The 27,923-nt window shown below is 43.7% G+C and overlaps 1 protein-coding gene across 6 annotated transcripts in view; it reads left to right on the top strand.

Annotated features, from left to right (window-relative positions):
- The window catches only part of ccdc85cb (coiled-coil domain containing 85C, b), a 48,435-nt gene that overhangs the window by 8,483 nt on the left and 12,029 nt on the right, over positions 1-27,923 (top strand). For 3 of the 6 annotated variants that reach the window (XM_005917773.3, XM_005917775.3, XM_042219150.1), the window contains exons 3-4: positions 23,749-23,828; positions 25,004-25,045. In XM_005917773.3, coding sequence (XP_005917835.1) covers positions 23,749-23,828; positions 25,004-25,045 — 122 coding nt within the window. The remainder of the gene's footprint in view (positions 1-23,748; positions 23,829-25,003; positions 25,046-27,923) is intronic. The other 3 variants (XM_005917776.3, XM_005917778.3, XM_005917777.3) reach the window with 1 other exon arrangement.

Raw genomic sequence — 27,923 nt, 5'->3', positions numbered from 1 at the left:
GTTGCCTCTATCCTCATCCGTCTCTCTGCCGATTTCTGTGAACCTGCTGTCTTATTCACTGTCCTTTCATTCCCGTCAGCGCAGCACCCGGCCGACAGAATGAGGTTACAGAGCCAGCGTGAGGCTCGCGCATACACACGGGCTGGCTCAGAGATCCAATGCGAGGCCTTTTAATAGAACAAAGTTTTACAACACGTCGTGATTGCTTTAATGTTCGTGTGGTCATCAGTGACACCCTGGAATCCATAAAAGTGCCGCTGATGTTGTGATTTAATACAATTAATAAAAGCACTTGGCTCTGTCGTCCTCACGCTGTGCCGCCGTTTTGCGACCGTGCCTATCTAAGAGGCTGTCCTTTTCTTCTGATCATTGGACAGCGGGCTGCTGGAGGGGCTTGGTTGCTCAGTTGCCAAGGCAACAAGAAGTGATCAGTGGGGCGAGTCGATGGCTCCCACGCCTAGCCTCAGAGTCACTGAAGCGGAGAGAGGTAAGGGGTTGGGGGGATGGGGCTTGGTTTGGGCATGGTTGGCCTCCATGGTGGTTGACCCGTGCACAATGATGCCAGCCCAGTGAGGTCAGCTCTGTCTGTGTGTGAGTTACTCGCTCACAATAGACAAGCAGGGCGTGGTTTGTGCGCTTGCGCATCACCAGACCACGTTTTATGTGGGCACTGTCGTGTGAAGTTGAACAATATTTTGCGACAGCATTATACAGGTAAAACGGGTCTCACTGTAACAATTAAATGTAGAATGCACTTTAAATTTCCTGACATAAACCCTTCTGAGATCATGTCCAAAATCTTTTTTTCCTGCTTCTAAAATAATGTGGCTAACTTGTCTCGAATGCAGTGCAGTTTAACTCACACCCTCATCATCCCTGGTTGGCGACCTCTCGATTAAAGTCGAGGTAAGCGAAAGACGCTGTACTCCTGGCGGACCCTTATCGATTCACGCTTCACGTCAGATGGCACTAGATCCGATAACAAGCTGATTAGGATGCAAATGAGAGCAGCTGGACAGACCTCAATTGGCGCAGTGGCAAAAACTCGTCTGGGCCGCGCTGTAAAGTCACCATCAGCAATTTGATTTTGTCTACGCAACACCGCCAGTGACCTTCGAGAGTAGAACAGGTTGCCAAAAGTCAGCAGCTCGTAGATAGAACACCTCTTCATCAGCTCCTTTCGAGGGCCCGAGAGGAACGAGGCGTTTATCTGGATTTTCTGCCTGTCAGCTCTTCTGTTTTGGTCGCTGTGACATTGGAGTCAGCAGATGTCTTCGCCTTGCTTCAGTTTACACAGCGCTGTCACCTTACTCCAGCCTCCAGTCTTAACAGTTATAGATTGTGTTTTTGTGAGTGCTTGGGCTCTTTTAAATGGGGCTTTTTCGTTTTGGAGCCAGGAGAATGAACTTTCTTCGCTTCTTTGCGAAGAAGGAAAAAGAAAATTAAAGAATTATTGAAACGCTTGCTTTGTTGCTTGGATGAGAATAGCGTCACATTCCTAGTTGGATGTTCACTGGAGCACTTGTAAAATAGTGAAACTGGCCATTGGCCATCGAGATGGATGAGATAATGTGGAGGTCTGACTCTCGGCTAAAACATCTGGAATCAATCGTACAGTCTACAGCACTATTGCTCCATCCTGAGGAATTTTTTTTTTTTTTTAGATGGTTTCAGGTAACATTGCTTTGGTTTGCTCTGGAGGCTAATTTCCTCTTGCAGGCTGGGCTGCGTAACTTAAACATCTCTGTTGTGGTTTGGCACGGCACTTGAGAAACAGATTTCTCTCGGCTATTTCATGTTGGGCGCTGGAAAGAAAGTCCAATTGAAACCATTTGGTTATGCTTTAAAGTAGAGCTTTAATAGTGAAGTGGTCAAGTTGAACAATGACGCAAAGAACTGAACGACCAGGCTTATACATAAAATCTAGGTGTGCTGGGAAATGCATGTCTGTTTTGAGCTTGGATATATAAAGGGGAAAAAGATCGTAAAGAGAAAGTTCAACAGATGAAAAGAAGGTAAGTCAGAACGTAGAAGGTCAGAGGTTGGCTTTGAAGCTGCAATACGCATCAAACGTCTTCCCAACACATTAAATATGTATTCATCTGTCTTTTACCACATCCCACTTCTCACCACAAATGCTCAGCGACGATCTGACAGCTGTCGACAGTCCATCAAAAAAGGTATTAAGACCACCCCACTTAACTGAGCTCGGCCTCAGATTATACAGCCTGATCAAAGTCATTATTTATTCAAACCGAGCCAAATGTAGGGCATTTGATTCTACCGTGACAATCGTAAAGAGCTTACATGAAAGCTGATAATCGGGCGAAAATGCAAGCTCACGGGAAGAAAAGGCGTTTACCTGACTAAATCGATGACTGGCAACAGAGGGAGAGTGATGCAGATGCTTTTTATCTGGCATGCGTTTGCCGTTTGTGCTGGTATTAACGGTTATGGACTAGCCGCCAGGGAAAGTCTGTGTGATTATCTGAAAATCTGGACATGTTCCTGGGTCTCCCTCCGATCCTCTTTGACTCCATCAGAGCTAGCTGTGGGTTCTGCAGATGCGCAGATAATGTCTGATTAAGCACAGGCTGCCTGGCTATGGTTGGCCGCAATCATGGTTCTTAAAAGGATGTGAGACAGTTTGGTTTAAAAGTGTTGCAGTGGGAAACGGAGGGGAAAGAAATCGCCCTCTCTTTTCCGTCTTTTCAAGCCTCCCTGTATAGAGACGGGTTTCGAGCTTGGTGTAAAGTTGGTAGGTGTCATATGAGGCAAATTGAGGCAGTTATTCATCTTCAGAGGGGCATCACACATCATATTTCAAATCTCTTCTAACTCACACACTGAGAGGAGATGACACTTATGACAGCCAATTATAGCCAGCCTATTTCTCCTCCCCAGCTCTGTGGCCTAGTTGGTTCTGATCTGTTCTCCTCGCCTGCTGGTTTTTTTTTTTTTTTTTTTTTGGGAAAGTTCAGCATCGGCACATTTTGAGTCAGACATCTGCTTGCAGGGCAAAAGAGGTTGGCTAGCACTTCATCTCGAGTGTTTCTCACAAGGCACCACAAGAACTCATCCTCATCAGGCTCTCGGTACGACTGAAACAGCGATTTCTAACCAGTGGCTTAAGTGTGAGGTCCTGCTGCAATAGGAAGGGGGTATGTGGAAAGATTAACTTAGCTATTGCACCGAATGACTGAGCTAAACACATGTAAATGGTAAATGGCCTGCATTTGTATAGCGCTTTACTAGTCCCTAAGGACCCCAAAGTGCTTTACACATCCAGTCATCCACCCATTCACACACTGGTGATGGCAGCTACATTGTAGCCACAGCCACCCTGGGGCGCACTGACAGAGGCGAGGCTGCCGGACACTGGCGCCACCGGGCCCTCTGACCACCACCAGTAGGCAACGGGTGAAGTGTCCCCCCCCCAAGAGAGCAAAAACTAGTTATACTGGTTGAAATGGAAAAGTAATTGTCACAAAGTAAATAAATAAGTGTTTGCAAAAGTGTTCTAAAAGTACAGCTATTTAAATGATTTACTAATTTAAAAAAGAAAAATGTAAACATTAGCTAAAAATAATGAATAAACCATTGAAATGGAGTAGCTAAAATTATGAGTAAAACTTTTTTGCTAAATATATGCCTGCAACTTCAAATAAATGTTAAAAAGCTAAAAGCAAACACTAGAAATGAATGTTAGTGAAACACGGTTAGACGTCTTAAAGAAGCAATTAGCTGCTGTAGCCAAAGCTAGCAGGCTAAATCAGTGGTTGCAATAATAGGCTAATGGTTATCGAGGCTAATGGCTAACTAAGGGAATGATAAGCTGAACGTTATCCAAATTCAGTTAAAGTGAGTTGAGGCTTTTACACACCAGACGCGTAAATGCCGACCGTGTAATTTCACTGGAAAAATGTGCAGAATTTATTTGATTTTAACGCGTTAAGGCCGAGCACTTTGCAGATCTGAAGGTGGGTCCTCGTGTGTCTAAACAAGAAAAGGGTTCACCCATAGTGTTATTTTACAATTTATATATTCAGTACAGGTCGCCGTTTTGAGCTGTGAATGCACATTTAGTAATGCAGTTCTCCGATCAGTCAGATCTGTTTATTCGAGCTTGGTTTGGAAAAATATTTTCCTGAGCGGTACTTCTATTATTATTTTCTGTTTATTAAAAGCCAGTCAAGAATTTGGCGTCAAAGACAACATGTTTGTCACACATAACTCATAAATTTCAGTAACTGTTTAGAAGTCTCACATAAATTTAAAGATGGCTTAAAGGTTTAACTAAAAATCAAAATGTGCATAATCTCAAAGTGTCCAAAAAAAACATCCACAAGCAAAGATGTACTAAAACTAAATATGATATAATCTTCTTGAAATTTACGGAAACGTTGCAGCTGGGATATTTTCTACGCCGTCTGTCTGAGTGGACCGGTTGACCCCACACATCCTCATATGCAGATGCCACAGCACAGAAGGACTCAAAGGGCGCTTGCAGAGTGTGTCCTCCACCAAGGCCAACGCGTTAGTTTGTGGTTTTCAAGCAAAGTGACTCACCAGAACTGACTTCACTACCTCACCATCAAGTCCAGTCACACTTGGCCTATTAATTTTTGCCCACAAACAAACATCTCCTATTCTAAAACCGTCCTTTTTCTTGAGGAAGCCACTCTGACCCGTGTCTGTCTTCGCAGACACCCGTCACTATATTTGTAGACGGAGTAGCAAAAGCAGCCATGGGGAATTTTCAGAGACATTTCGCCCTACGTTATCTCCTGTATATCCACTCCTCCTTGCTAAATCTCCTCTCAGTCTGCAAAACATGGAAGTGGATTAAACCGCTTGATGTTGTAGCTGTGCCACGGATCTCAAACGTGGCAGAGGGTTTGGAGGGGAGGGCTTCTGTTTAAAAAGGATTTGAAGAGCAGGCTCCAGTGCTATATCTCTGCCCACCACTCTTTTGAATATGTGGCATGTAGCCCTGCGTATGATAGGCGCTGAATAAACCGATGCACTCTCTTAAACCCTTTAGATGACATAGCAGTGTTAAATGACATGTGTGCTTGATGAAAGTGCCCCTCACTGGGGTGCAATAGAGTGTCCTAACAGGAAGCGGAAGAATAGAGTATGAGAGAAGGGAGGGGGCTGCTGAGGGGGAACCTCTGTAAGAACGATGCAAGGTTGAAGATCCAGGAGCAACGGAGGACACTGCAGAGCAAGCAGTGTTCCCTTTTTGCCAGTTGCTAGGATACTATACCCTTTTTATTCAGCGTTATGGGGTGTGCTTTACAGCGCTTTCTCCACAGAGAGGCACCTCTTTTGCTGTGCTCATTTCTGCCATACATCTCGCTGTACATCTTGACAAATTTCTCCTGTCAGCTTGAGTTATTTTTGTTTTTTGGGGGGGGAACTTCTAAACAGGTTGAATCTTGCTGCAGAGGAATGTATCTCGATGGAGGCTGGTGACTTTAAATCAGGCCTCCCTTGAGCAGGAATGTGCGCTCCGTACCTGCGGGGGCCTCCTCGTAGTCAGCACATGTGCACTGAACAATAACTGGGCATTCAGCGGAAAGAGACGAAAAGGGAGGCTGTGCCATGTGGTAGCGGTTTGAGCTCAGTTAAGCTACGTAAGGTGGAGCATTTATACAACGTGTAACAAGATGAAAGATACAGTGTAAGCACTTTCCGTGCAGAAGTTTCATTCACTGTTTGGGAGAAATGCTGGATGAGATAACACTTTCATAGAAAGCCACAAAGTAAAATAAAAGCACAGACTCGCAGCTCGCGGTGCAGCAAGCGAGTGGAAAGGCTGACAGAGGAGGTTTTCAGGCAGCTCACGTCAGTGGCCATCAGCTGATGAGGGGAAATCTGAGAAGTTGTAAAGCTTAAGAAAAATGTGCAAGAGGGAGAGAAGATCTGAGCACATATGTGGAAACATGAACAGGAGGGAAAACCAAAAGCATTAAAGGCGCCTAAATAAAGAAGAGACCAAATTATTGGTGGAGCTGATGGGAAGGACGAGGGGCAAAGTATAAAAGAAAGAGAGGAAATATCTCTCCACAGTAACCTTAAGTGCTTCTGCTTAAAAAACGTCTGAAGAAGACGCACAGAAAAAGACTAAGGAGCTAGAAACATCACTACACCTGCAGAGCACTGAACAATGCACATTACTAAGCGCTGAAAAAAGGACTTGGCACTGACTTAACATACTTTCATTTTCAGAGGAGTAAATATTTCACCAGAGGAAAGCCTTTTATCTCTGCTCCACAGCTCCCACTTTATCACTGTGTTTTACATTGGAGGTACAAAGTGCAAGTTACATTCTGCCCTGCATACCTTTTGAGTCACATAAGTGATTCCTAATGCTCTTCTACCAAGCACCGAACACAGTAAAGTTTTTTTTTTTTTTTTGTAAGGAATCTGAGGAATCCGCTCAATTTTAATGTATTTTTTTTGTTTTGTTTTTTTCCACAATATTAGTAATTTAGACCGGCCCTGCTGGGTGCTGATGATTGGGATTCCACACTGTTCACTTCTTTCCCGATATCAGCCACGCTGTAGGAGACTTGGCACTTCAAGAATTGAGAAACGAAAACTTGTAACACGAGTCGACAATCAGGTGATTGCATTGATGCGCGCACACGGCAGAGGCAGGCATATTTACGTGTTATCGTAGTAAAAATGCAGATGAGTTCTTCTCATATCTGTGCTTTGCATGGATGATCCTGAGACATTTGGCTCTCTGTGTTGATAACAAAGCTGTAAAGTTAATATAACCCAAGAGGGATAAAATAGCTTTAGAAACCTTATGTTTGGGCAGCTGCTTTAAGGTGTTTTTTTGTTTCTATATATAAAATTTGCCTTGAGATTTCATACATGCAGTTTTGGGTCCTGGTGACCACTGAAACTGTAGTTGTAGCTTTCTCTCCCAATTCATCTATCACAGGGGGCGGCAACCTGCGGCTCTTTAGTCCTCTTTAGTGCGGCTCCGCCTGGTTTGGGAAATAAATTAGAAGTATTTATCTGAAGTGTATTTTATTTATGTAAGTTTTTTTTTAACTTGTAGTTCTAAATTGGAAGATTATTGTGATATTGAAATATAAAAATAAATTTTCATCACTCAAAATAAGCGTCACACTCGCGGAAGCCGGTGTATCCGCCGAAACGCCGTGCATTTATCGAGACTTCCAACCCCAGGTAGGCCAGTTATGGATCTTCGGATCCACATTATGTCAGCAGCTGTTCTCCACCGTGAACTGTGTTTAAAAACAAACACTCTCACGCCTCACAGATGGCAGCTTACAGTCCTGCGTAAAGATGAAAGTACAGCCCCGACCTGCAGACGCTGTGCGCAGAGGTTCAGGAGCAGAAGTCTCATTGTAAACATATCACAGCAGACCCAACGATGTTTGCATGAACACGCTTTTCAGCATCTCTTTATTGACCACTTTTCACACACGGTTTCTGTATGCATACAGCCGGCTGTAGCTTTCAGCTCACAGCCCGACACACACCAACAACAGCATAGAGAGCACAGACGTTAAGGCGGCGAGGCGTGATTGCGGGTGCCGCTCAGGTGCGTCCCCTCCCCTGCAGCGGTGCTGCAGACCACACCCGACCACACACATTAACCTGGTAAAATACTCATTTTTCAGCAACAGAGCTTTTTTTCCAATAATTTTTTTTAAAAGTCAGGTCAAGGCTCCAAAAGCCCAAAGGCGATATAAGGGTGGCGGCTCACAACAGTTTTTGTTTGCTACATGGATCGTTTTAGTTCAGCTTTCCTTTTTGTTACATTTCTTTAAGAGTTCAAAATGTGTTAATTACATAAATAAAATGTAATTTTCTCTGTAGCACTTCATGGATTTCATCAGCAACACACCTTAGTTGTTCGCACAAAGGTAAAAAACAATATATACAGTGTTATCTTATTTTAGATGTCAAAAAGTATTTGCGGCTCTCAGTGTTTTCATTTGCGTGGAAACCAGCTCCAAATGGCTCTTTGGGTCTTAAAGGTTGCAGACCCCTGAGCTAGCACCTTCAAAATAAATAGCTGCCTGGAGGCATTAGCAAGATTAGCTCCCTAATGCTCACTAACCAGTCATTGGAGGCCAGTGTCCCACCGCACAGCTTGTCAGGGTTTGACAGCACTTTGTGAGTGGCGTTACCCTCGGTCTCAGCGATGATTGGCTCATTAAAAGTGCTCCCACGACGCTGATTTGAATGATTGATGCTTTTTAAAGGTCTGGCTTGTACACTCCCCTTTTCACATTCCAGCCTTTAGCTTAATCCACCAAATGCAACGCTATGCAAATCTCTTTTGTAGCCAGGCTTTCATAAACTTGCATATCGCCATCAGTGTGTTTCACAACTGATCCAGCTTGGAGCGGATCCAACTTCTTAACTGCTCTGTCACCATCAGACGTCTCCGTGGTGGTCTGAAGTTCGCTTATTTACATGTTTTTTATAATGTGAGTTATGGCTTTCACTGTAAAATATGGAATGTGAACTTGTGATTGCTGCAAGGCCGCAGATGTTAATGGCTCTCGGGTGGGGCCTCTTTGACTCTTTACATTTCTGTGGGAAGTCAATAAGAATGGCGTGCTGACAGGAACTTGGATGAAAGGTGCAGCGAGTGCAGTCTATTGTTGTTACGCTGTTTAAAAAACAAACAGGTGAGTTACGTAACTCTGTGTCTGTGAAGATGCCTTTCTGCTGAGCTGCCTCGTGGGATTCCACATGCGGAAAGAAAAATGTGACAGAAGAGGTCATATTCCACCAGGTGGGAAGGCAAATCGGGCGGTTTGCCTTAATGTCGTCATTTTAATTTCCGTGCTGTGTGAGAGCGTTGAGAATTTTATGCACAGATTTTTTTCCACTAGGTTGGCAAGGAAACATTAGAAATGTACGTGAAACTAACTTTTAAACTGGTGAAGGAGACACAGCAGTTGACATCAGTTTGTCAGCCTGCAGCGGTTTAAGTTTTAATTTTTGCGCGTCTTTTTGGTCTCTGTGCGGACACCTCATGGACTGAACACCATCCCATCCATCCCGTCCTGTGCAGGATTGCTTGAAGCTTTCCCGACGCACACTCTGAAGTGAAAGGCCAGGCTGTCACAGGGCTGACACAGACAAGAAGGCCAAGACGCTCACAGCCTGCGTGTTTTTAAACTGAGAGGAAATCTGAAGACGCAGAGCATGAGAACAAAGGAAGAAGAAGGGGGGGGGGAATCTCCCAACAGGAGAAGCTTCCTCTCGCTGAACACGTTGGATTAAGTGGAATTTTTAAACGGAGACAGACATGAGAATATTGTCAAGGACAAAAAAAAAGCTAACATATGTTCCTGTTTGCTAATCTGGAGCTTTTACAGTAAGATGATTAGAGGTTTGAAAAGCCTCCATTTAAAAATGAAACACAAAAACGCTGAGGGCTGAGTCCAGTTAGAAAGATTTACCTCCCGCTTATGTTTTGGAACTCCTATATACTCTGTTCATCTGTAAGTGTGTGCAAATTTGTTTGCCCCCAGCCTGATCCTCCGTTTCCCTTTTGACACACTAACGTTTTTCCCAACTGGATTCTGTTGGAGATTTACTGCTCACCACCCTCTGTTTTTACTGTAGGCCTGTTAGTACAATCAGTGGAGTCAGAGACCACCTGGTGACCGCTGTCTTGTTCTGATCGGTGTCACTCACTGCTAATCTGAGCTGACACGGCGACTCCCAGAGGACAGCTGGCTGTGCAAACGACAATGGAGGCCAAGCAGCGCGTGACCCAACCGTGCTCGCCGAGATAAAGTTAGCCCCGCTTTTGTTCTTGACTGGTGTCTGGTGCCTTTTGCCTCCCCAGTAGTTCAAACCTTCTGCTTAACAGGGGCGGCCAATCAGGAGAAGAACGGCTAATGGGCTTAATGGGAGAGTTTGTTCCAGATAGCCGATGAACTCGCTGATCAACGTAGCTCGATTTTGTCAACTGAAGTAGGTCGACCGTTCGGTGTGGAGGCGACGCTTCTGTTTAAGCCTGTAAAGTTGTTACTTTTGGACAAGCTGAAATAGTTTTTGCATGAAGTTTCTGGAGACGTTTTGAGGCATTCGTGAAATAAAAATCCAATCCTGGTCGTTAAAATTATTATCCCAGTCCAGTGCATATTTCACTCAACCACCTAAAGTTCAGCGGCTTCAGCAGCCAGCGCCAGCTCCTGCCACACTTATAACTTCCCAGTGAAAAATGGTCCCCTCACATTTTTTTTTCTTCTTCTACATTTTATTTATGACAGCCAGACCCCAAAAAACATCTTCAAAGATTGCATCTGTCAGATTGACATAAAACGGGCTTCAGATCCTGCCCCCATCAGAGGCTTCAAACCAAACAGCCTGTGTAACCACCCCGCTGTGCGAACGATAGCCATGCATCACGCAGAGAGAAAGTGTGACTTGACGACCAGACGATGGGGTGCCGGGGAGGTCTTGTATAATAAAATTACCAACTGATGAGTTTCCATTAAGCTTTATGAGGCATTTATGTGTGTGTGTCTGTATGTGTGTCTTTTACTGTAGGCTGATTCAAGGCAGGTTAACCATCTGGCCATAAACCTCTAGTCTTACTCGCTAATGGAATTTGTTCCTGGGATTCTGAACTCATGCGTGTATGTGTGCGCGTGAACAAGCTACACTAATAAACCTAATGACTGTAAAGTCAGAGGCAGGGTTTAGGCCTATTAAAAGCATGGAGCGCTTCACTGCTACACTGGCACTTATGGAATTGGGACCCTTGTGATGTACCACCGCATGGTGTGTGCGATCTGATTTTAAACTCTCCCTATATGCTGGGTTACAGTTATCTATAATGCTTTAATCCACTCCATTATCCGATTGAATCTAAAGCTCTAAATTTTAGGGTCGGCCGACACGGGTGGCGGCACCGGCGGTCGGCTGGAAGTGGAGTTAATGTTTGCAACGGCACCGCTTCCACGAAGCCGTTCATTAGCTTCATTAGTTAAGTGTTTACTCGTATAATTAATCACCCTCACATGATTGGAGCTGCTTACTTTATTGATTGGGCTCCTTTACAAAGTATTTAAACCTCTGCCAGTACAGAGCGCCGCTCGGGTATTTGTCACCACGGGCTCCATTTCTCTTTAACTTTTTCAATTTAGCGTTGAAACAAATCGCTATTGGCATATTGGAATAATATGAAAGCAGTTGTTCTCAACCGGGGGGGGTCCACACTCAATTTATGAGAGAGAAAAGGAGCAAATTTCAGTATTCGCTCAATTCGGCACAGGGATTTTACTAAAGATGCCACTGAAGCAGAGCTATGAAGAGACTAGTGGTCCGTCTTGAAGGACACTGGCTCTAGATCAGTTTTAGCTGCACACATTTGGACTGATCAGGCACCTCAGGAAAGCTTAGCAGGCCTGGGCGAGGCCTCAGTGCTGCCCTGCTCTCTCAGGCCTGCCACGTGACCAAAATAACCAGGAGTGGAGCCTAATGTGTGCTTGTCACAACTCGTAATACTTTCTTCCTCAAAGGTCGCCGGCATTTACGCTCACTTGACTCCTCTTCTCCCTCAGGTTTCACACCTTTGACTTTATCTTTCATGCACTTAAATATTAGATGAAGAAGTCTTTTGTTTGTATCCATCTGGAACAGCTAGGTGTCATCTTGCCATCAAAGGGAAAAGGAGGACTTGTTCGCTTCGATTAAATTGTTACTTTGCTGCAGGAACCTCACGTCGGGGAGAGGTTAAACACATCCTGTGTCTGCGAATGTGTTTATTAGCAGCGCGCCCCTGTTTGAACTTGTTATGAATGCTTCTCCTGCAGAAAAGGATGCAGACGTTTCAAAGCTGGCAGACTGGTCAGTTTTACTTGGAGCTAAAAACAACAAAATTGAGGGGATAATATCAGTGGCGTGGATAATGATTCCTGGCTAGCCTTGTTTTCCTCTGTAGTGGAGACTTCAGTCCAGCCAGCTCTAACCATTCATAATGGAGGCTATAATAGAATTCCCTTTGTTATTATGCCTGTTTCTGTCCTGCCTGCACAGTGTCTCCTGTCTCCCTACTGTACGCCTTGCTGTCATTCTCCTGTTTCCTTTCTAATGGCCCTCTTTCCTGACGACTGCAGAGTATAAGTGCTGTCGCCTTCGCTTAGCTTCACCGTTTCTCAAATCACTGTTATGGGAGCGAACTCGGATCCAGCATCAATCCAATTTTAAGCTGTGGTTTGGATGAGATACTGTCTATCTGAACAGCTCTTACATAAGACCTTTTTTCTCTTTGTGGCAGTTACTGTGCCAATAGCCCCTTTTGGTACATCTCCAGATGACTCCAGCGCATGGACAGGCTTTTATGTTCGTTTGTGAGAATTGTCCTCGTGCTGTTACAAAACTCTCGACTAGTTGTGCAATTAGAAATGGAGCCCGACTGATGTAGGATGTTTAAGACCGATACCAATACCGATATCGATACATGCCTAAAAAAAGTATGCGTTTAAAAATAATTTCATTTTTTCATCGCAGGAAGTCATGGATGACTTTGATGCCGTCAGTGACTACTCGAATCAGCTGGTTGATGTTTGCGGTGTTGCGAGCTCACTTTGCAGAGTGTCCTCTGGTGAACAAACGATGCAACGTTAACACTCATAGAAAGTTTGAGTGGTGTTTCCCCGTCTCTGATATCGACTGATGGGACCCATATATTGGTCGAAAACTTTTTCTGACCACACGCTAAACCGTAAGTGTTGAACAAACTTTCTTGCTTCTTTCTGTCCTTGCACCGGCAGCAGTGAGAGCTGCACCTATACGACTCTGCATTAAGTTAACTTACCCCTTCTTACTTTTATTCTTATGCAAAGTCATTTTCGGGATTTCCTACATGTTGTCACATGTAATTCTTTGTTTTGAGATGTAGTCGACATAAATACCGTCCATGTCGACACATAGCAAGACAGATGTTGTCGGCTCATAGATTAAATAGCGCAGTCACAAGCTGAATCTTGCCCTCATTTTTTTTTTTTTTCCCGTTTGTTTTCTCCGATTTACATTGCAGTGAAATCACTGGCGGTTGATATTGGCATCAACAGTAATGAAACCTCCGCATGATGTCACTGGAAATGTTATTTTCACAGGATTGGAAGAAAAAGCCCCGCTTTGCGGATTGCATCAGAACCCACACGGGAGATGGGATTTTCAGAGGCCGATAATAAAGGGGTTTCAGTGTTGAACGTCCCCTGTATTTACCATCTAACTGCTCGCTCTTAGACTCTGCTTACATAAGCACAACCTTTGCCAGCTCAGCAGTCAGTCAGACAGGCTTTTAAAAGAATGCAGATTTATGCAAATGAGGCTGCTGTTGGGTTTGCGGTGGTGAAACCGTGGTAACGGGAGAGGAATGAGGTTAAATAGGGCCGTGGGCTCTGGGGGGACGTTCTCTACCCACAATGCCCTCTGGTGTTTGTTTACACACTGCGGTGGGTTGTGGGTTGTGCGAGGTAAAGCCAGCCATCTCTTAAGCCTCTTCTGCAAAGCCTTCCGTGGGCACTGTGGGGTTTCACGTTGATGACATCCACATGTTTACAGGCAACATATCTTTGAATCTGTCGTCCAGACTCACGTGTTAAATTGTTGTTTTTGCTGACATTTCCAAAATGTTATTTTTATTATTTTTTTCATTTTATTTTGTTGGCTAAAACATGATTTAACTCAAGTAAATATTCATAAAGCACTCCTAATCCCCCGAACAAATCATCCCATCTAAATGGCTGCATTGTACTGGAATGTATTCAGACAAAGGGGATTGTGCAGTTTTGTGTGCTGTTATTTAAAATAAATACACAGAAACGCACTAATTCCACCATCGTCTTCTTCTGCGCCAGCAGAAAATGGTTGCTGATCTAGAGGAATGACGCGTCCCGTCCCCGAGTCAGTCAAGAGTTATGACCCTTGACCTTCATTGTCGAGGGCCTTGAGTGCTGCCGAGCGTGAGATATCGGTAAAGCCTTTTTTGGTCCTTGGAATCAGCATAGACTGAACAGAATATATGGCTCACCCCTGAAAGCTTTAGCGAGCTCTTGACAGCTTCTTAAATTAGTACTGGAGCGCTTTTAATGTCCATTTATCTTGTAGTTTGGCTCCTGACCTTGATCGGCCAGTAAACCAAGGGGTAAAGGATGATTTTAAAAAGGTTTATCTGCTAAATAACAGAACTTACGCGCTGTGCAGGAGTAGGCTGAAGGGTTTCGGGACGGCAGTGTGAAGGCAAACAATAGCTACCAGCTAATCCATCTACAAAATGTCACTAATCTTTTTCTGTTTTGTCTCGCAGTGAATAGCCATCACACACACACACGGACAGTAAGGGTGCGGACTAAATTAAGCCTACAGCTTTGATTTCACAGGATTGAACTCAACTAGCTGCCTGATTGCCTTTCTTTTAGCCTAATCAAAAGATTAAGAGCATGGGGCAGTAGTCTGAGAAGTGGCCTAGTACTGTAGAGCACTTAAGCAATGCAAGCGCTAAACCATATGTATTGATTTTTGACAGCCTTGCTAGCAGTCACCCTGGAGATCTCCCATAAAAAAAAAAAACATACAAAAATGTCTGTGCATTAATGCGTGGCCTCATACCGTGTACGTAATCAGTGACGCACACGGATATCACACGTACTGTATTGCAGCTGTATTTTCAGCCCGACGCCCGTAGGTGCAGACGTGCAAAGGCATCCGCTGACCCTGCAAGGGTGGTGATGACGAGCTGAGGAGACAGCGGAGGGAGGCATCACTTTGTCGGGCAGGATGTGCGATAGGAACAAGGCGCGCGTCAGCGTTGCTGTCTGTTGGAGTACCTATAAATAAATCGGGCTTCTCTCCCTCTTTCTCTGCCACCGTCGAAGCAGACAGAGCGATCGATCGTTGGACGTCAGAGAATTAGTTTTCAATTTCCACTCAATGGAAGCGAATAACCTCTGACATTATGAAGAGCCCCAGCTGACCTGTGCGTAACTGTGAATGTCTGAAATTGTCATGATTAGATGCATAACAGGATATGATTACCGTGGGGAATTGGACAAAGTCGATAGGGATTCGATGCCAGCATCCGTTTGTTTATCCAGACAGATTGATCTGCGTTGGAAAATATGAGGCCAGACGAGGATGCAAGAAGCAGGAAACAAGTGGAAAGCCTATGTTGTAATGTGTTTAGACTTCTGGACTGAGAGAACATTTCCAACTGACAGAAGCCTGTTAGTGTACTTGAAGAGCAGTTTGGGTGTCCCACTGCTTTTCTCTCCAAACTTGTTTTTAACAAGGTTCAGAGGGCCGGCCTTTCCATATGTTTTTAGTTATTTGTGAGTTTTGTCCTTCTTTTAACACACAAATATTTTTATGTTTTACTTTGAAAACCTTGATTTTGAAAGTTTTGGTCTTTATTTTGAAATCAGAGAAAAGGGACGCTGTATTCTGCTGTGATTCGGTGCTTTCACTTTTAGGCATGTGACTTTTAAAAAAAAAAATTTTTTTATGTTGTTTTTCTGTCAGGATGGGACACTGAACCAAAACTCCATCTTCCATAGGAAGAAAACTGTCCAGAAAACGGCGTGTAAACCAAATATTAACCTTGTAATTGCCGATTTAATTTACTGATGGTCAAATGTAATTCATTTCTCTCTTCACAAGACCTGAAAGTTAATGCTTAGCAGAGAGGAAGACCTGCTGTTACTCGTAAACCGAGAACACAAAGCTTGTTTATTCAGTATTTTTATTGTGGTCAAGGTCCAAGGTGCACTTTACATCCATTCAACTGTCTACTTTCCACTGCATGCCCGCACAATGCTTCGTAAGGCCATGTTATTCATGTGATACACCAAAGTGCGTGAAATATTTATGCCACCCAAAACTCCCCGAGGCAAAAACCTCCTCTAGTAGTTTCTCTCTGCGCTGAAGCCGCGCTGAGCTGTTGGTGTTTGGTTTTGTTTCCAACTGACAAGCAGCAAATGATTAAAGAGCCGATCTCCCCTGGTCAGTGTTTAAGCTGTCGACGCGCACGAGCCTTCCCTCTGGAGCTCGTTTGACAATTTTAACTTTCACGCTAGTCACTCGGCAGGGGTCGTCTCCCCTCGAGCGTAAAGCAACGCTGCACTGTTGTCACACGCGAAGACACACTTTCACATTTTTATGCACATGACAGAAAACAAAAAAACAAAACATGTTTCGCTTCTCTCCGCAGCACATTCTCCCACGTACACATGCACGGACTCGCGCACGGGAGAGTGCGTGGGGAGGTGAGGCGCTCTCGCTCCCTTGGAGTGGGTGCCATGTCTTGTCAGATGGGGTTAGCTCCCCGCCGGCTGATGAGCCAGTCGAGGCTTTGAAGACCTTCCAGGAGCCCGTGGTTTACGTGGTTGGGTTGCCAGGTTTTGCCATCCCCCTCATTAATGCAGCATGGTTGCCCACTTAACTTGTTCTTCTCTGTTCCCCTGGCCAGTTCACCCTGGCTATGACCGATTACTGTGCATCCAAGGAAAGGAACTAACTGGCCAAGTGCATGCCTGTATTTGTGGATTGCAGAATGCAGCACATGAAATGTGAGCTTGTTTTTATTGCAGTTTTTATAAACGTAATTGATCAATTAAAACTGTTCATCTAGAAAGGAAAGCCTGAAACCCTGTTTCTTTGGGTTCCTCAGCCACTCCGGGCTAAAATGTCACAGGAAAAAATAAATAAATCTCAAACATTTAATTTCTTCACTTTTGACACAAATGCACATCAGTAATCAAAAATTCTTTCTTGGCCATAACTCTTATAGCTCAACTTTTCCATCTTCAATCTGACATTCCTGACCATTCTAACCAGTCTCCTTAGGGAAGGATTTTCCCAACTAATCTGCCTGAATTGAACATCTCGTTGAGCTGACAGTACACAGCCATGTCCACATTATGGAGCACAGAAAGGCTCTGCAGGCAAATGTCACTGAATACTTTTCCTTTTTGTTTCTTTGTTTGTTGAACACAGTTTCCTTTTCCATCATCTTGATGAACTGGCCAATGAATGTTTCTTGAAAGTTTCATTTCTACGCAAGGGCGGAGGTTTGTTAGACTTGCAACATCAAGACAAAAAGAAAGCAACGCTGTGAAATGAATGTACCGTCTGTTTGTCATCTTTGCTATCTTAATGTTTGGAAGCCAAAAATGGAAAAAAGCTAATTTCACAATTTCTTTTTTAATCAACAAATATAGCCACTGGTATCACTCTTAAAAATGCTCTATCAGTCATGCTGCACTCCTCGCCGTTCAAGTGCTACATGGAAAGTTGGAGGCAGCGAGACCCCATCGCAGAAAAGTGAGAGCATCAGTCACGACAGATGCACCATTTATTAAGCCAGAAGATGCATTATGAGAAGAGACTGTGGTGAACGGGTGTGTAGCTTGGTATGGGCTAGCATTAATGGTGCCTTCACACCAAACCTGTTTTCGTCATGCTTGATTTCATACAAAGCCTATGTAATCAACTGAGTTGATGTAAATTTGCACCTGGCAACGCAAATGGAGGCTAATCTGTATTCACAGGTTAAAATTTAGCATCTTAATTTGTGCACACTGTTTAAGAGCAGCTGAAGGTGCTTGAAAAGCCACTTTTAATGTGGCATGTTATGCAAGCAATGCATTTCCAACAGTTACAACACCGTGACTGGAGGTGGTGACTGTACTTCACACACCTTATGGTGACGCACTCATGTAAGCTCCATCCTCACTGGGTTTAAGGGTAAGTTCAGCAATTAATGGGTTTTTACAAAAGCAATAAAGTGATGGAACAATAATTCAAGGAATTACTTTTGCAGCTACTTAGACAAACATTACATTTAAATGTTTACTGCTGCTCTGACTGCTGGCTGGAGGGAGTGGCGTCTCTCCATGTCTTTGATTCTCTTCTGCCTTTGCTCTTTTCCACCCCCTTTTTCAGCTTTTAAGGTGGACCTCTTTCAGATTCCCACCATGAATACGGCTCGTTCCAAATTGAGATTTTTAAAGTTGCCGGTTAATAAAGCTATTTTAGTATAACGATTTAAGCTTTATGTAACCAGTGGAACTGATTTGACCACTGACTCGGGTGTAAGTGTAGAAAAAAGCAGAAACAGTCCATACTGTTTCACTTTCTTCAACATCTTGAGGTAATTGACCCAACCTATTCCCGCCTTGAAAACACACACACACACACACACACACACACACACACACACACACACACACACACGTACGTATGTATATATGTATCACAGATGGGTTAAAAAAAAAATCCCCTTTCTCGCTCGAACCCTCTCACTCATCCTTTCGCCCTCCCACATGAGCTCACACTGTCAGCTTAGACACCCATACAGCCCACATGCATTCCCTGTCTTCAAAATGTTGTGCATAAGCACTCATACATGCTACACACACAGACACGCACGTCGCTGAGAGAATATACATGTCTCTGCACTAAAACACTGAGATACAGCTGTGAATGGGAGATGAAAGCCAGAGCCGAGCCAGGAATAATAAAAGCAGAGTGATTTCAATGCACTGCAGGCTTTCTAAACAGCCCTGGGATCTGACTTGAAAACATAAGGGGATTCCAAAGCCTGGTCCTTTTTAACCATACTGCTTTACCAAAGCTACTTTGATGTAACAAAGACCTCGGAGGCTGGTTTTTGTAACATTCCCGCCACTATCTGCCCAATGTCGATTGTAAATGTGTGGTCTAATTTTAAGACTCGTCAATATAATTGTTGAAACCCCCTCTTCTGCCGTGACCTCCGATAACATCAGGCGTACCTTTTTGTTCCACTCGGGGGTTTGAAACATATGCACCGAGGGTGTGACAGAGAAAAAGAACTAATAAAGAGATGGAAAAGCAGGCTACAGATTTAAGGAGGAGAATGATATTATACATATGCTATCCATCACAGTGACACTAATTCTGCCATTTCTTGTGGATGATCCATTATCATTATGAGGTGATTCAGTGCAGGCTATATAAATCATCCTGGAAGGTAACAGTACTCAAACAGAAACTAAAGGAACTCTCTGGAGGTTTGGCCAGTTGTAGCGCGGCGGAGCACGGTTTTATGAGAGGATTCACGTTTGTTTGTATTGTGAAATGCTGCAATGTTCCCACCTTGTCCTGCTAATCAGCAGTGTAACGTACAAAATCTCACACTTACTGAAAAGTCTTAAAACGCAGACTGTATATAAAAGATGCACACAGACACTAACATCACCCATTGGTTTGTGGACTTTTGCTGTGAAGCCTAAAGTTGGCTGTTGCTAACTTGTTTTTATTTATTTGTTTCTAAACCAGATGTGCCACAATTGGGCAAAAGGTTTGGCGTAATTGTTAGCTAGCATTAGCTTTATTAGTTAGCTGCTTAGCTTAAGTTAAAATCACTTACTGACTGAAGTGGACAGCCAGCTTCTTAGATGTCTTCTGGTAGCGACCTGTTTAACTGTTGCTCAAAGTGGCCAAACAACTACCAATTTAAGCCTTAATATATCATTTAAATGGCCAACATTGACCACCATACTGTTGTTGCAAAAGGAGAAAAATGCAACACCTTTTTTCTTAGAGTTTAAAAGTTTTACAAACTTGTATAAAAAGTTTATAAACTTGTTTATTTGTGCTGTAAAGTTGGTCTTTTAAACATAAGGAGTTTATGCTTGAGTGACTTGTATTTGGAGACGCTCTCAAACGGCTATTTGAAGAACTGCAGTTTTTGGCACGAGTGCACTGGCTGCAGGTTTCAGCCTCGGAGGTTCCAACATTTAAATTATTTTAAAGGTCTTTATTTTTTCATGGCGACAGAAGTCCATTTAACACTGAATAGACATTATGCATTAAATTTCATACTATGAAATGTTACAGTGCGTTACAGTTCATACTATAACACAGCGGTCCCCAACCCCCGGGCCTTGGACCCGTGTCGGTCCGTGAGTCGTTTGGTACCGGGCCGCGAGAGTTGAGGCTCAGGTGTGAAATGTTTGGTTTTCAGGGTTTTTATCGGTTTTCAGCGTTATTTTGTTATCATTAACTCTGTTTTCCTGGGTCTTTTCACGTGTGTTATGAATAAATCGTCTTTTTTTTTCGATACCGGTACTGGTTTTATTTTGTTGTATTTACCCGCGACACCTTAAAGGCCGGTCCGTGAAAATATTGTTGGACATAAACCGGTCCGTGGCGCAAAAAAGGTTGGGGACCGCTGCTATAACACATACACTGTCTTGTGCAGTATTAAATTCCACACTTGTTTCACTTGTGATTTGGCTCGCAGATATTTTTGTCTGCTAGAGGCGTGCAGCAAAGACAGCAAGATGGGCTGTTATAGACAGATGGGCATAGGCTGCTTGGAGCCTTGTAGCAACCAAACGGGAGCTAGTGGAGCCCAGACCCTTTTAAAACGGGGTCACAACAACTTTTTGTAACTCTATTTTCAGTCAGATTAACGGCCTCATATGTGTTTTTATTGTTGTGACATAATATCAGGTCAGTCTCTTCAAAACTGCCTCTTTTTTTTTTTTTTTTTTCTTTCAGAGCAGCAAAAGAGCTGTAATGGAGAGAGTCGTTAAAGTAATGGGATGTAGTGAAATGGAGGGAAAAGTGGGAGTGGAGTGGAGGTAAGGAGGGGAGTGGCTGCTGGAAGTGGGTCACAGTGGCACTGACGTGATAAAAAGCGACGCGCTGAAAGGGGGGATGGACTCGTGCCGCCGTCTGCGTCACCTTTTGTCCGGCGCGCACACAGATATATACAGTCTCACATCAGCTCAGTTCAGCGGGTAAACATCAGTAGCACAGATATAAAAATAGCTCACGTAAAGGCCGGGTTTTCCTCTTTCTGTCAGGGCCTCCAGCGTTCTCATGCTGCATTGTTTACAGCCTAGTTGGAAATATTTCACTGCTTCACAGCATCTTCTACTCGCTTATTCACCTGTTTAAGATTGCATTCAGGCTGTGCATAAATAATAACAGCCTCTCCCATGATCCTGTTTTTGTTGGGCTGTGTGTGCATGAAAGAGCAGATGCACCGAGCTGAGGTTTGAAAGGCGGTTATTTTGGCTCGGCTGTGTGATCTCTGTATGATCTGTAGCGTTTCCTTGTGGACGAGTGATGCAGGGGAGAGGATGTGTTGCTGGAGGGGCTGCGGGGATGAAAGGATGAAGGAGTGGCAGGGGAGCCAGGGAACAGTTTAATTGCCTGACCCTTCTCCCACCAGGATGACTCCGGAGCCGGGTGTTAAAGAGAGAGGGTGACGGCTGGATTCCACGAGCAGATCCCCGCAGCTCTGAGCGCGTGTGTGTGTGTGTGTGTGTTTTCTTGTGAATTTTCTCACAGCAGATCTGCACATATTTGAGAAAGACAACTTAATCATGCCGTGCGTGATGCTGAAGGGATGCACTTTGAGATTTAGCCTCCTATAACACATCAAAGGCTTGTGGGGAGTAGAAGGGGAGGGATGGTGCTGTGTTTATGTGAAGAAGCTGTTCATGCTCGCGTCTGTGGAACCCATCACTTAGGGCCAATTCTGTTTTTGTTTTGTTTTTCTAGTTAACATGGAAAACTGCATCAATATTTACCTTCGACTGTACATCTTTACATCTTATTGTCATTTATTTGGTCTTAAGAAGATAAAAAAATACGAGTTTGTTCGAACACTGATGGTTTAATCTTAATCCCTGTGAATAATTTCAACATACACAACACTGGGGGAGAAAAGCAGCAGTTAACATCCATTTTCTGCCCCCCCCCCTTTCAGAGTCTTCTTCGTTTGTTGTTTGCTGACTGAACGCTGAGGAACCTTCATCCTAATCAGCTTGAGATCTGGCTGCAGGTCAGGCAAGCAGATGAATACAGATTAGAGTGTCACAAGGCAGTAAGAGAGGATTACCAGATCTGGCCAGCGTCCCACTGTGGCCTCCTGTAGGTGTCCAGTCACTGGCTAACAAGTGTTGTCTGCACTGGCCCTTCTTAAAAAAAAAAAAAAGTCATGGGGTTAGACCGATTGGACTTGGCTCTGTCTGCTTTCAAGTTGTGGGAAAAAGATCGATGATCCCGTGGGTTTTAAAATAGGATATATTTCCCTTTCTTCATACTTGTTTTACATTATTACACAAAGAAAAATGATGCGAAAGAAGATAAAAGACAACAGTAGTTGAATGAAAGACAACGAGGGCTTTACCACTGCTGTTCTGGTAAAGTGCATTTAATACAGAGCACCAATTCTGACATGAGAACACTTACAGGCTCCAGATTCAGTTCTGAAAATGTTGTTCTGCATCTATAATGTAAGGTAGATTTAGGACACCAGTTAAGCATAAGCTTGACCAAAACTTCATGGATCTGCAGACAGCTGAGTGTGTATGCTGTCTGACGTGTTTAGAAACCTCCTGCTGTTTGCATAAAGTATGTCTGAAACTGATAGCATCTGTGGCTGTGTGCATGTAACTGCAAACCTGCTGAATCCAGGTTGGCGTTCGAGTGGGCTGATTTGTGAACAGTGGTGCCCCCTGCTTGCAAAGTGCTTGTCGACTTGCTTAAATGCGTGTTGGACTTGTGAGGGTCATTTAAGTCGAGGCAAACTAAGACGAGAGTTGCCAAACAGATGCGAGAAGCTTTGTTTCATTTGCGTGTGCGGCACCCTGCAGCTGTGAGTCCTCATGTGCATCTTGTTAAACCTCAACCCATCATTTTCATCAGCAGCTTCCCCGCCGTCGCCGCTCTCAGCCTCTCTGTAATTCCACTTAGAAAACAAAACAAAATAAAGCCGTGCGTGCGGTGTTGTGCTCCCGAGTAGCTACCAGAGCGCGGCTCCTGTGCGTAACTCGGCTTTGATCTCTCTCTGTAAATTAAACATGCCTTTTTAGATAACAGGCTCCCTGGCACCTGCAGAGTCAAACTGTACCTCCGCGCTTCACATCAGCTCCCGTCCCTGATTTGAACTCTGTAAAGTTGATTCAAGTCAGCACAGTGCCGCTTTATTGGGATCAACCTTGGTTGTGTAAACCTCTGTGGGATAATTAGGCTGCAGTTAGACTGTCAGATGTGCAGATTACAGACAGTTCTGTGACGAATCTCAAATATGACAGTTGACTCTCTTTCATACAGAGAACAGGAGAAATGTGCACCAAGTTGGGAAAGGAAAAAGCGGTCGAGTATGGGGTCAAAAAATGGGTCAGCGTGAACACTGTGCTTGACCTTTGACAACAGCTGCAAGAACTTATTTTGCAAAGCGACCAATAGGCTTGAATTTGGGGATGGAACCAATACTTGGATCAACTAAAATTACTAAAAAATTAAAATTAGGGATGAAATCTTTACTACTATTATAACAATTTTTTTAGCCGTCTAAAAGCTGATGCCATCTTTCTTTTTATGCCAATGTAAGTCACCAGATAAATACCTGATATAAGCCCATACCAACATTTGCATCCATAGTGCAAAAATGTAAAAGGTGGGAGAATTTGTACCTTTTGTCTTTTGTTTGGGTGCCAATTTAATATTTTTAGATCTTTGAGTGTCAGAGCTAGCATATTAGCTAATATTATAATGCTCTTTCACAAGGATATGATGTGCATCTCAAACTGCACAGCAACCTTTGGAGCTCTCTGTGGTCCTTCTGCCTCAGTGGCCCTGCCTGCCCACTTTCCGCTTGAGGTCTTTGAAATGCTAATCACTTCTCCTCTTCTCTTTTTTTCCTCTTCATCTCTCCTCCAGATTCTTCCACCAACTACATCAGGCAGCTGGAGACGAAAGTGCGGATACTGGAAGACGATAACAATAAGCTCCTCTCACAGGTGAGGCTTGCACAAGGACACACACACACAGGCACATGTGCCATGCCGCAATTAGCCCACTTGAGTTTCCGTCTAAACTTATACCCTCGCTAAACTCCTCTTGTGCGAATTTTTAACTCATCCTCAACGCATGACAGGAAGCTGTGATGACATAAAATCGTTGCCTAATGCTTCTGTGAAGCTACCCCTTGCAACAGGCTCCCTGTTAGTTGGGGAATATGTTTATCCATGTTTAATTCATAGGGAGTCAGTAAGCTTCAGTAGCGTGCACTGATGTTAGCCCCCGAGGCGAACTGTGGGAGCGGAGCAGAGATGAGAGGAGGAAAAAGAAGGGGAAAGAGGCATTAAGTGACAGTGACAGAGTAAAGGATTTATCCCCAAAGCTGACCTTGCTCTGACTTCTCCCAAATTTGGAGGATGGAGGGCTCGGTGAGGGAGGGGGTGTGTGCAAAAACGGGGTGGGGTGTGTGTGGAATGCTGGTGTGGTTCATCAGAAGGTCGCATGTCAGTCTGCGGAGGTGTGTTTACCCAGTCGAGCACAAACAGCAGATGACGAAACCAAAGCACACTAATCTGGTCACGTGAGGGGAAATCTGATTCATGAAGTGTTCGACTAATTATTGGCAAAAAAAAAACAGCTCAGGCTTTAAGTTTATAATTTGGCCTCTTTAATTTTATCGCATCATTTTATGGTGCGAGTCGGTTCGTTTGAATGCAAATCAGGTTGCACAGAGACGAGGCTGAATTTCACACTATAATTTGAAGTCTTCTTTCCCATTTATATCCCAGCAGATTCATGTGTAGGCAGAGTGTAGGCTGTTATCACTGACATGAAACCTAAACGATCCTCATAATTATCTCTTACGCGCTACAGTTAGGTGTTACACATTGTCTCGCAGCAGTCCAAGCATAGAATATGAACTCCCGTCTTATAGTTTTTGTTCACGTTGTTTTCTGCAGACGTGATGTTGGGATATGAATGCGTTCAAGTGCAGTGCAAAATGTGAAACTGTTGAGACTGATTTATTTATTTATTTATTTTTAACAAATACATTACCTTAATTTTATGTGTTTAAATCCATCAGCAAAACAGTTGCTTCCATTGCTGTTCACGGCTCCTCACAGAGCGAAACAACATAATAAACCATTCCACCATTATGTTTTTCTCTCCCTAGGCTTATAGCCGCTATAGCTTATCGCAAATACAGACGAGAAAGGTAATCTTCTGTGATGTCTGTGTTTGTTGGCTCTTCTGCTGGCCGGTTGGTTCAGTCTGTTTGGCCCTTTCACTCTTTTTACTCGTTTGGTGGTGGGACTTTTCACATCTTTGAGCTTCTTGCTTTCTCTTCTGTAGAGTGCTGACACTCTCAAAGCAGCAGCTGTACAAGGCAAGGTGACTCTTTGCAGTAATGTTTTATGTTGTGCCTTTCAGACAAGGAATCACCTCTGTGGTAATGTTTAAAGGGTAGGAATATGATGATTTGTTCCCTTGATGGGATTAAGTTATTATGACGCAACAGCCTGTAGTGTTTTTTAGCTTAGCATAAAGGCTAGACGCTAGCTAGACTGCGGCAAAGATCGGGACTGTGACATCATCCACTGGCTTCTGAAGAAACCATTTCCACTTTGGTTAAAAAAACAAATCTAATATGACGAGGAGGGGCGGGTCTGACCGTCAAACCACTTGCTCATCGGCTATGAATTTGTCAATATCAAATCGTTAGCTAATGAGCATACCGCAGATAATCCTCCAGTTTGAAACCTATTAGGACCAGGATTTATGAAATACACTTAATTTTCATGACCAAAAATGAGCGACTGAGCCCATAAACGCAGCTGGAAAGTATTTACACAAGTCAACTCAGAAATCCATTTTCACATAAATTACAGGACCTGAAATCATTTTGTTTTTAAGCAAAAACTACAGTGGAACTGAGAGGTCAAACGGACTGCAACTTAAGAAAACACCCACCAGCAATAAGAAAAACGCTACAAAAGCACACAAAACACAACGGAAATATGAAAAAACTGATTTCCAAAAGCACAAGGGAAGTGTTTCTGGGGAGACAATAACCCGACGGACTATTTGCAGGAACCAAAATATGCCAATAATTTTGCCGATAAACACTTAAAAGAAGTGGAGGATCTATTAGTTTTGTGAGAAAAGATGAGAGGTAAGTGTGTTAGCTTAACTATTAGCCTAAAAATCCGTCATCAGTATTTTATGAATCATGAGATTAAAACACACTTACTTAGCATGTTTTGGTTCCTGTAACTGGTCCGTCGGGTTATTGTCTCCCCAGAAACAGTTTGTGTGCTTTTGCAGCATTTTTCTTATTTCTTAAGTTGCAGTCCGTTTGGCCTCTCAGGGCCACCGTAAAAGCACTTTGGATTTACCCACTGTCTGTGGTTCAAAATGCTAACATAACAGTATTATTAACACTTAGAACTTCTAATTAACATAACATATCTCATGTTTTTATACCATTAAAAAAAGTTAAACAACACATAACTTCTGTTGCTTATCAGTGGTCAAATCATGAGAGAGCGTGTTATCAGACTCAAACAAGCTTTGTCCCCATCACTCCCTCTCGTCCTGTAGTGCTAAACTAACCAGTTTCTGGTTGTGACTTCATATCATTGACACACCTAATATTGATATTGATCTCCAACTTTTCGTAATACAGTAAAGTGCATTGACAAACATCACCACAGAAATGATTCACCTTGTGATTGTGCCGGTTTTCCGAGAACACGGGAAGTTAAATGCACCGCCTTGCAGGGTTGTGGCTTCTGTGTCCAGGGGTTTCCTTTCTGTGCTGCTAGCATGCTGTGCTAATGAATGAACACAGGTGGCCCTTGCTTGTACGTGGCCTTTCTTGGCAAGAAAGCTTTTATCTGTCCTTGGAACTGCTCCGCACAGTGTTTGGTACAAGGTAACTTAAGTGAATGAATGCTACATTGTGCTTTGGTGCATAAATGACACACGCATGTCCTAGCTTGTGTTGACGTCTGGAGGGCTGAATAATTAAAGCTCCGGGGGGCAAGCCAGGTAGATTCAGGCATCTGTTATGCATGGCCGAAACCTTTGTGGGAGTGCAACTGAACAATGAAGGACTGTCAATCTGAAGCTGAAAAATATGAATCTGTAATCTCTGGTTGTTGTTACTAAACATGACTTTCCCACAGAGGTGATAACAGGAAAATATTGGGTGAAAATAAGAATTACTGAAGTTTGCCATTCAGTTAGATTTCATGATATCCTACCTGATGACGTGTGTGCATATTAGCAGGTTCAATTGTTACAATGGATTATCTTCCCCAGTGGATTGTATTGCCTAACTTCCTGTGTTATGAAACCGGCCCAGCGAAACTTGTGTTCAGCTAGAGGAAACAATGGCCTCTTAGTGCAGGAATGCTGACCCTCCAGACCAGCTTGGCTGAGGTATTTTAACCATACTCAAGGGAGCGTGGAGGGAGTTAACAGCAGGATCCCACAGTGGATATTAACATTAACAAGGGCCTACGCAGCCCAGGTGTAAACACAATTAGAAAAACAGGTGTGTGCACTCAGATGCACACACTCAGACATGCTCAGACACGCGCATCTTCCTCCGGCTTTCTCCCACTAAGCTCTCCCATTTCTTCCAGCTGTTACTTGTCTCTAGTCGAGCTCGCACACGAACTCCGGACGATGTTGAGATAATCTGGTCCGGACGTTGTCGGAAGTTCACTCTTGGTAAATACTGTTTGGTTTAGGTCAGGGTGAGTCAGGCATCTTGCAAACTTTGCATTTGGGAGCTTGCAACCCAAAGCACTTTTATCACCCAATGTCAGAAATTTGCGCCGTCGTTGAGAGAGGCTCAGACCTGTGGAGAAAATATCTTTTGTCAACTCACTACAGTGTGTGAAGCACTCATGCGCTCCTCCTCAATCCACACTGACACTTTGTCATGAAACTGACAAGTGTAAGCACGTAATGATCTGTATATCAGATGATGCTCCGTCCCCCGAGTCACTGCAATAAGCCCCAAACTCTCAAACACTTAATGTTATGGCTGTCAGGCTTTGCATTCATGGCATAATTAGGTAACA

The sequence above is a fragment of the Haplochromis burtoni genome, unplaced genomic scaffold (assembly GCF_018398535.1).
Source record: "Haplochromis burtoni strain Fernald_Lab_line unplaced genomic scaffold, NCSU_Asbu1 Contig_28, whole genome shotgun sequence".
Taxonomy (NCBI): Eukaryota; Metazoa; Chordata; class Actinopteri; order Cichliformes; family Cichlidae; genus Haplochromis; species Haplochromis burtoni.
The sequence above is the reverse complement of the archived record's forward strand: the minus strand, read 5'-3'. Positions and strand labels throughout refer to the sequence as shown.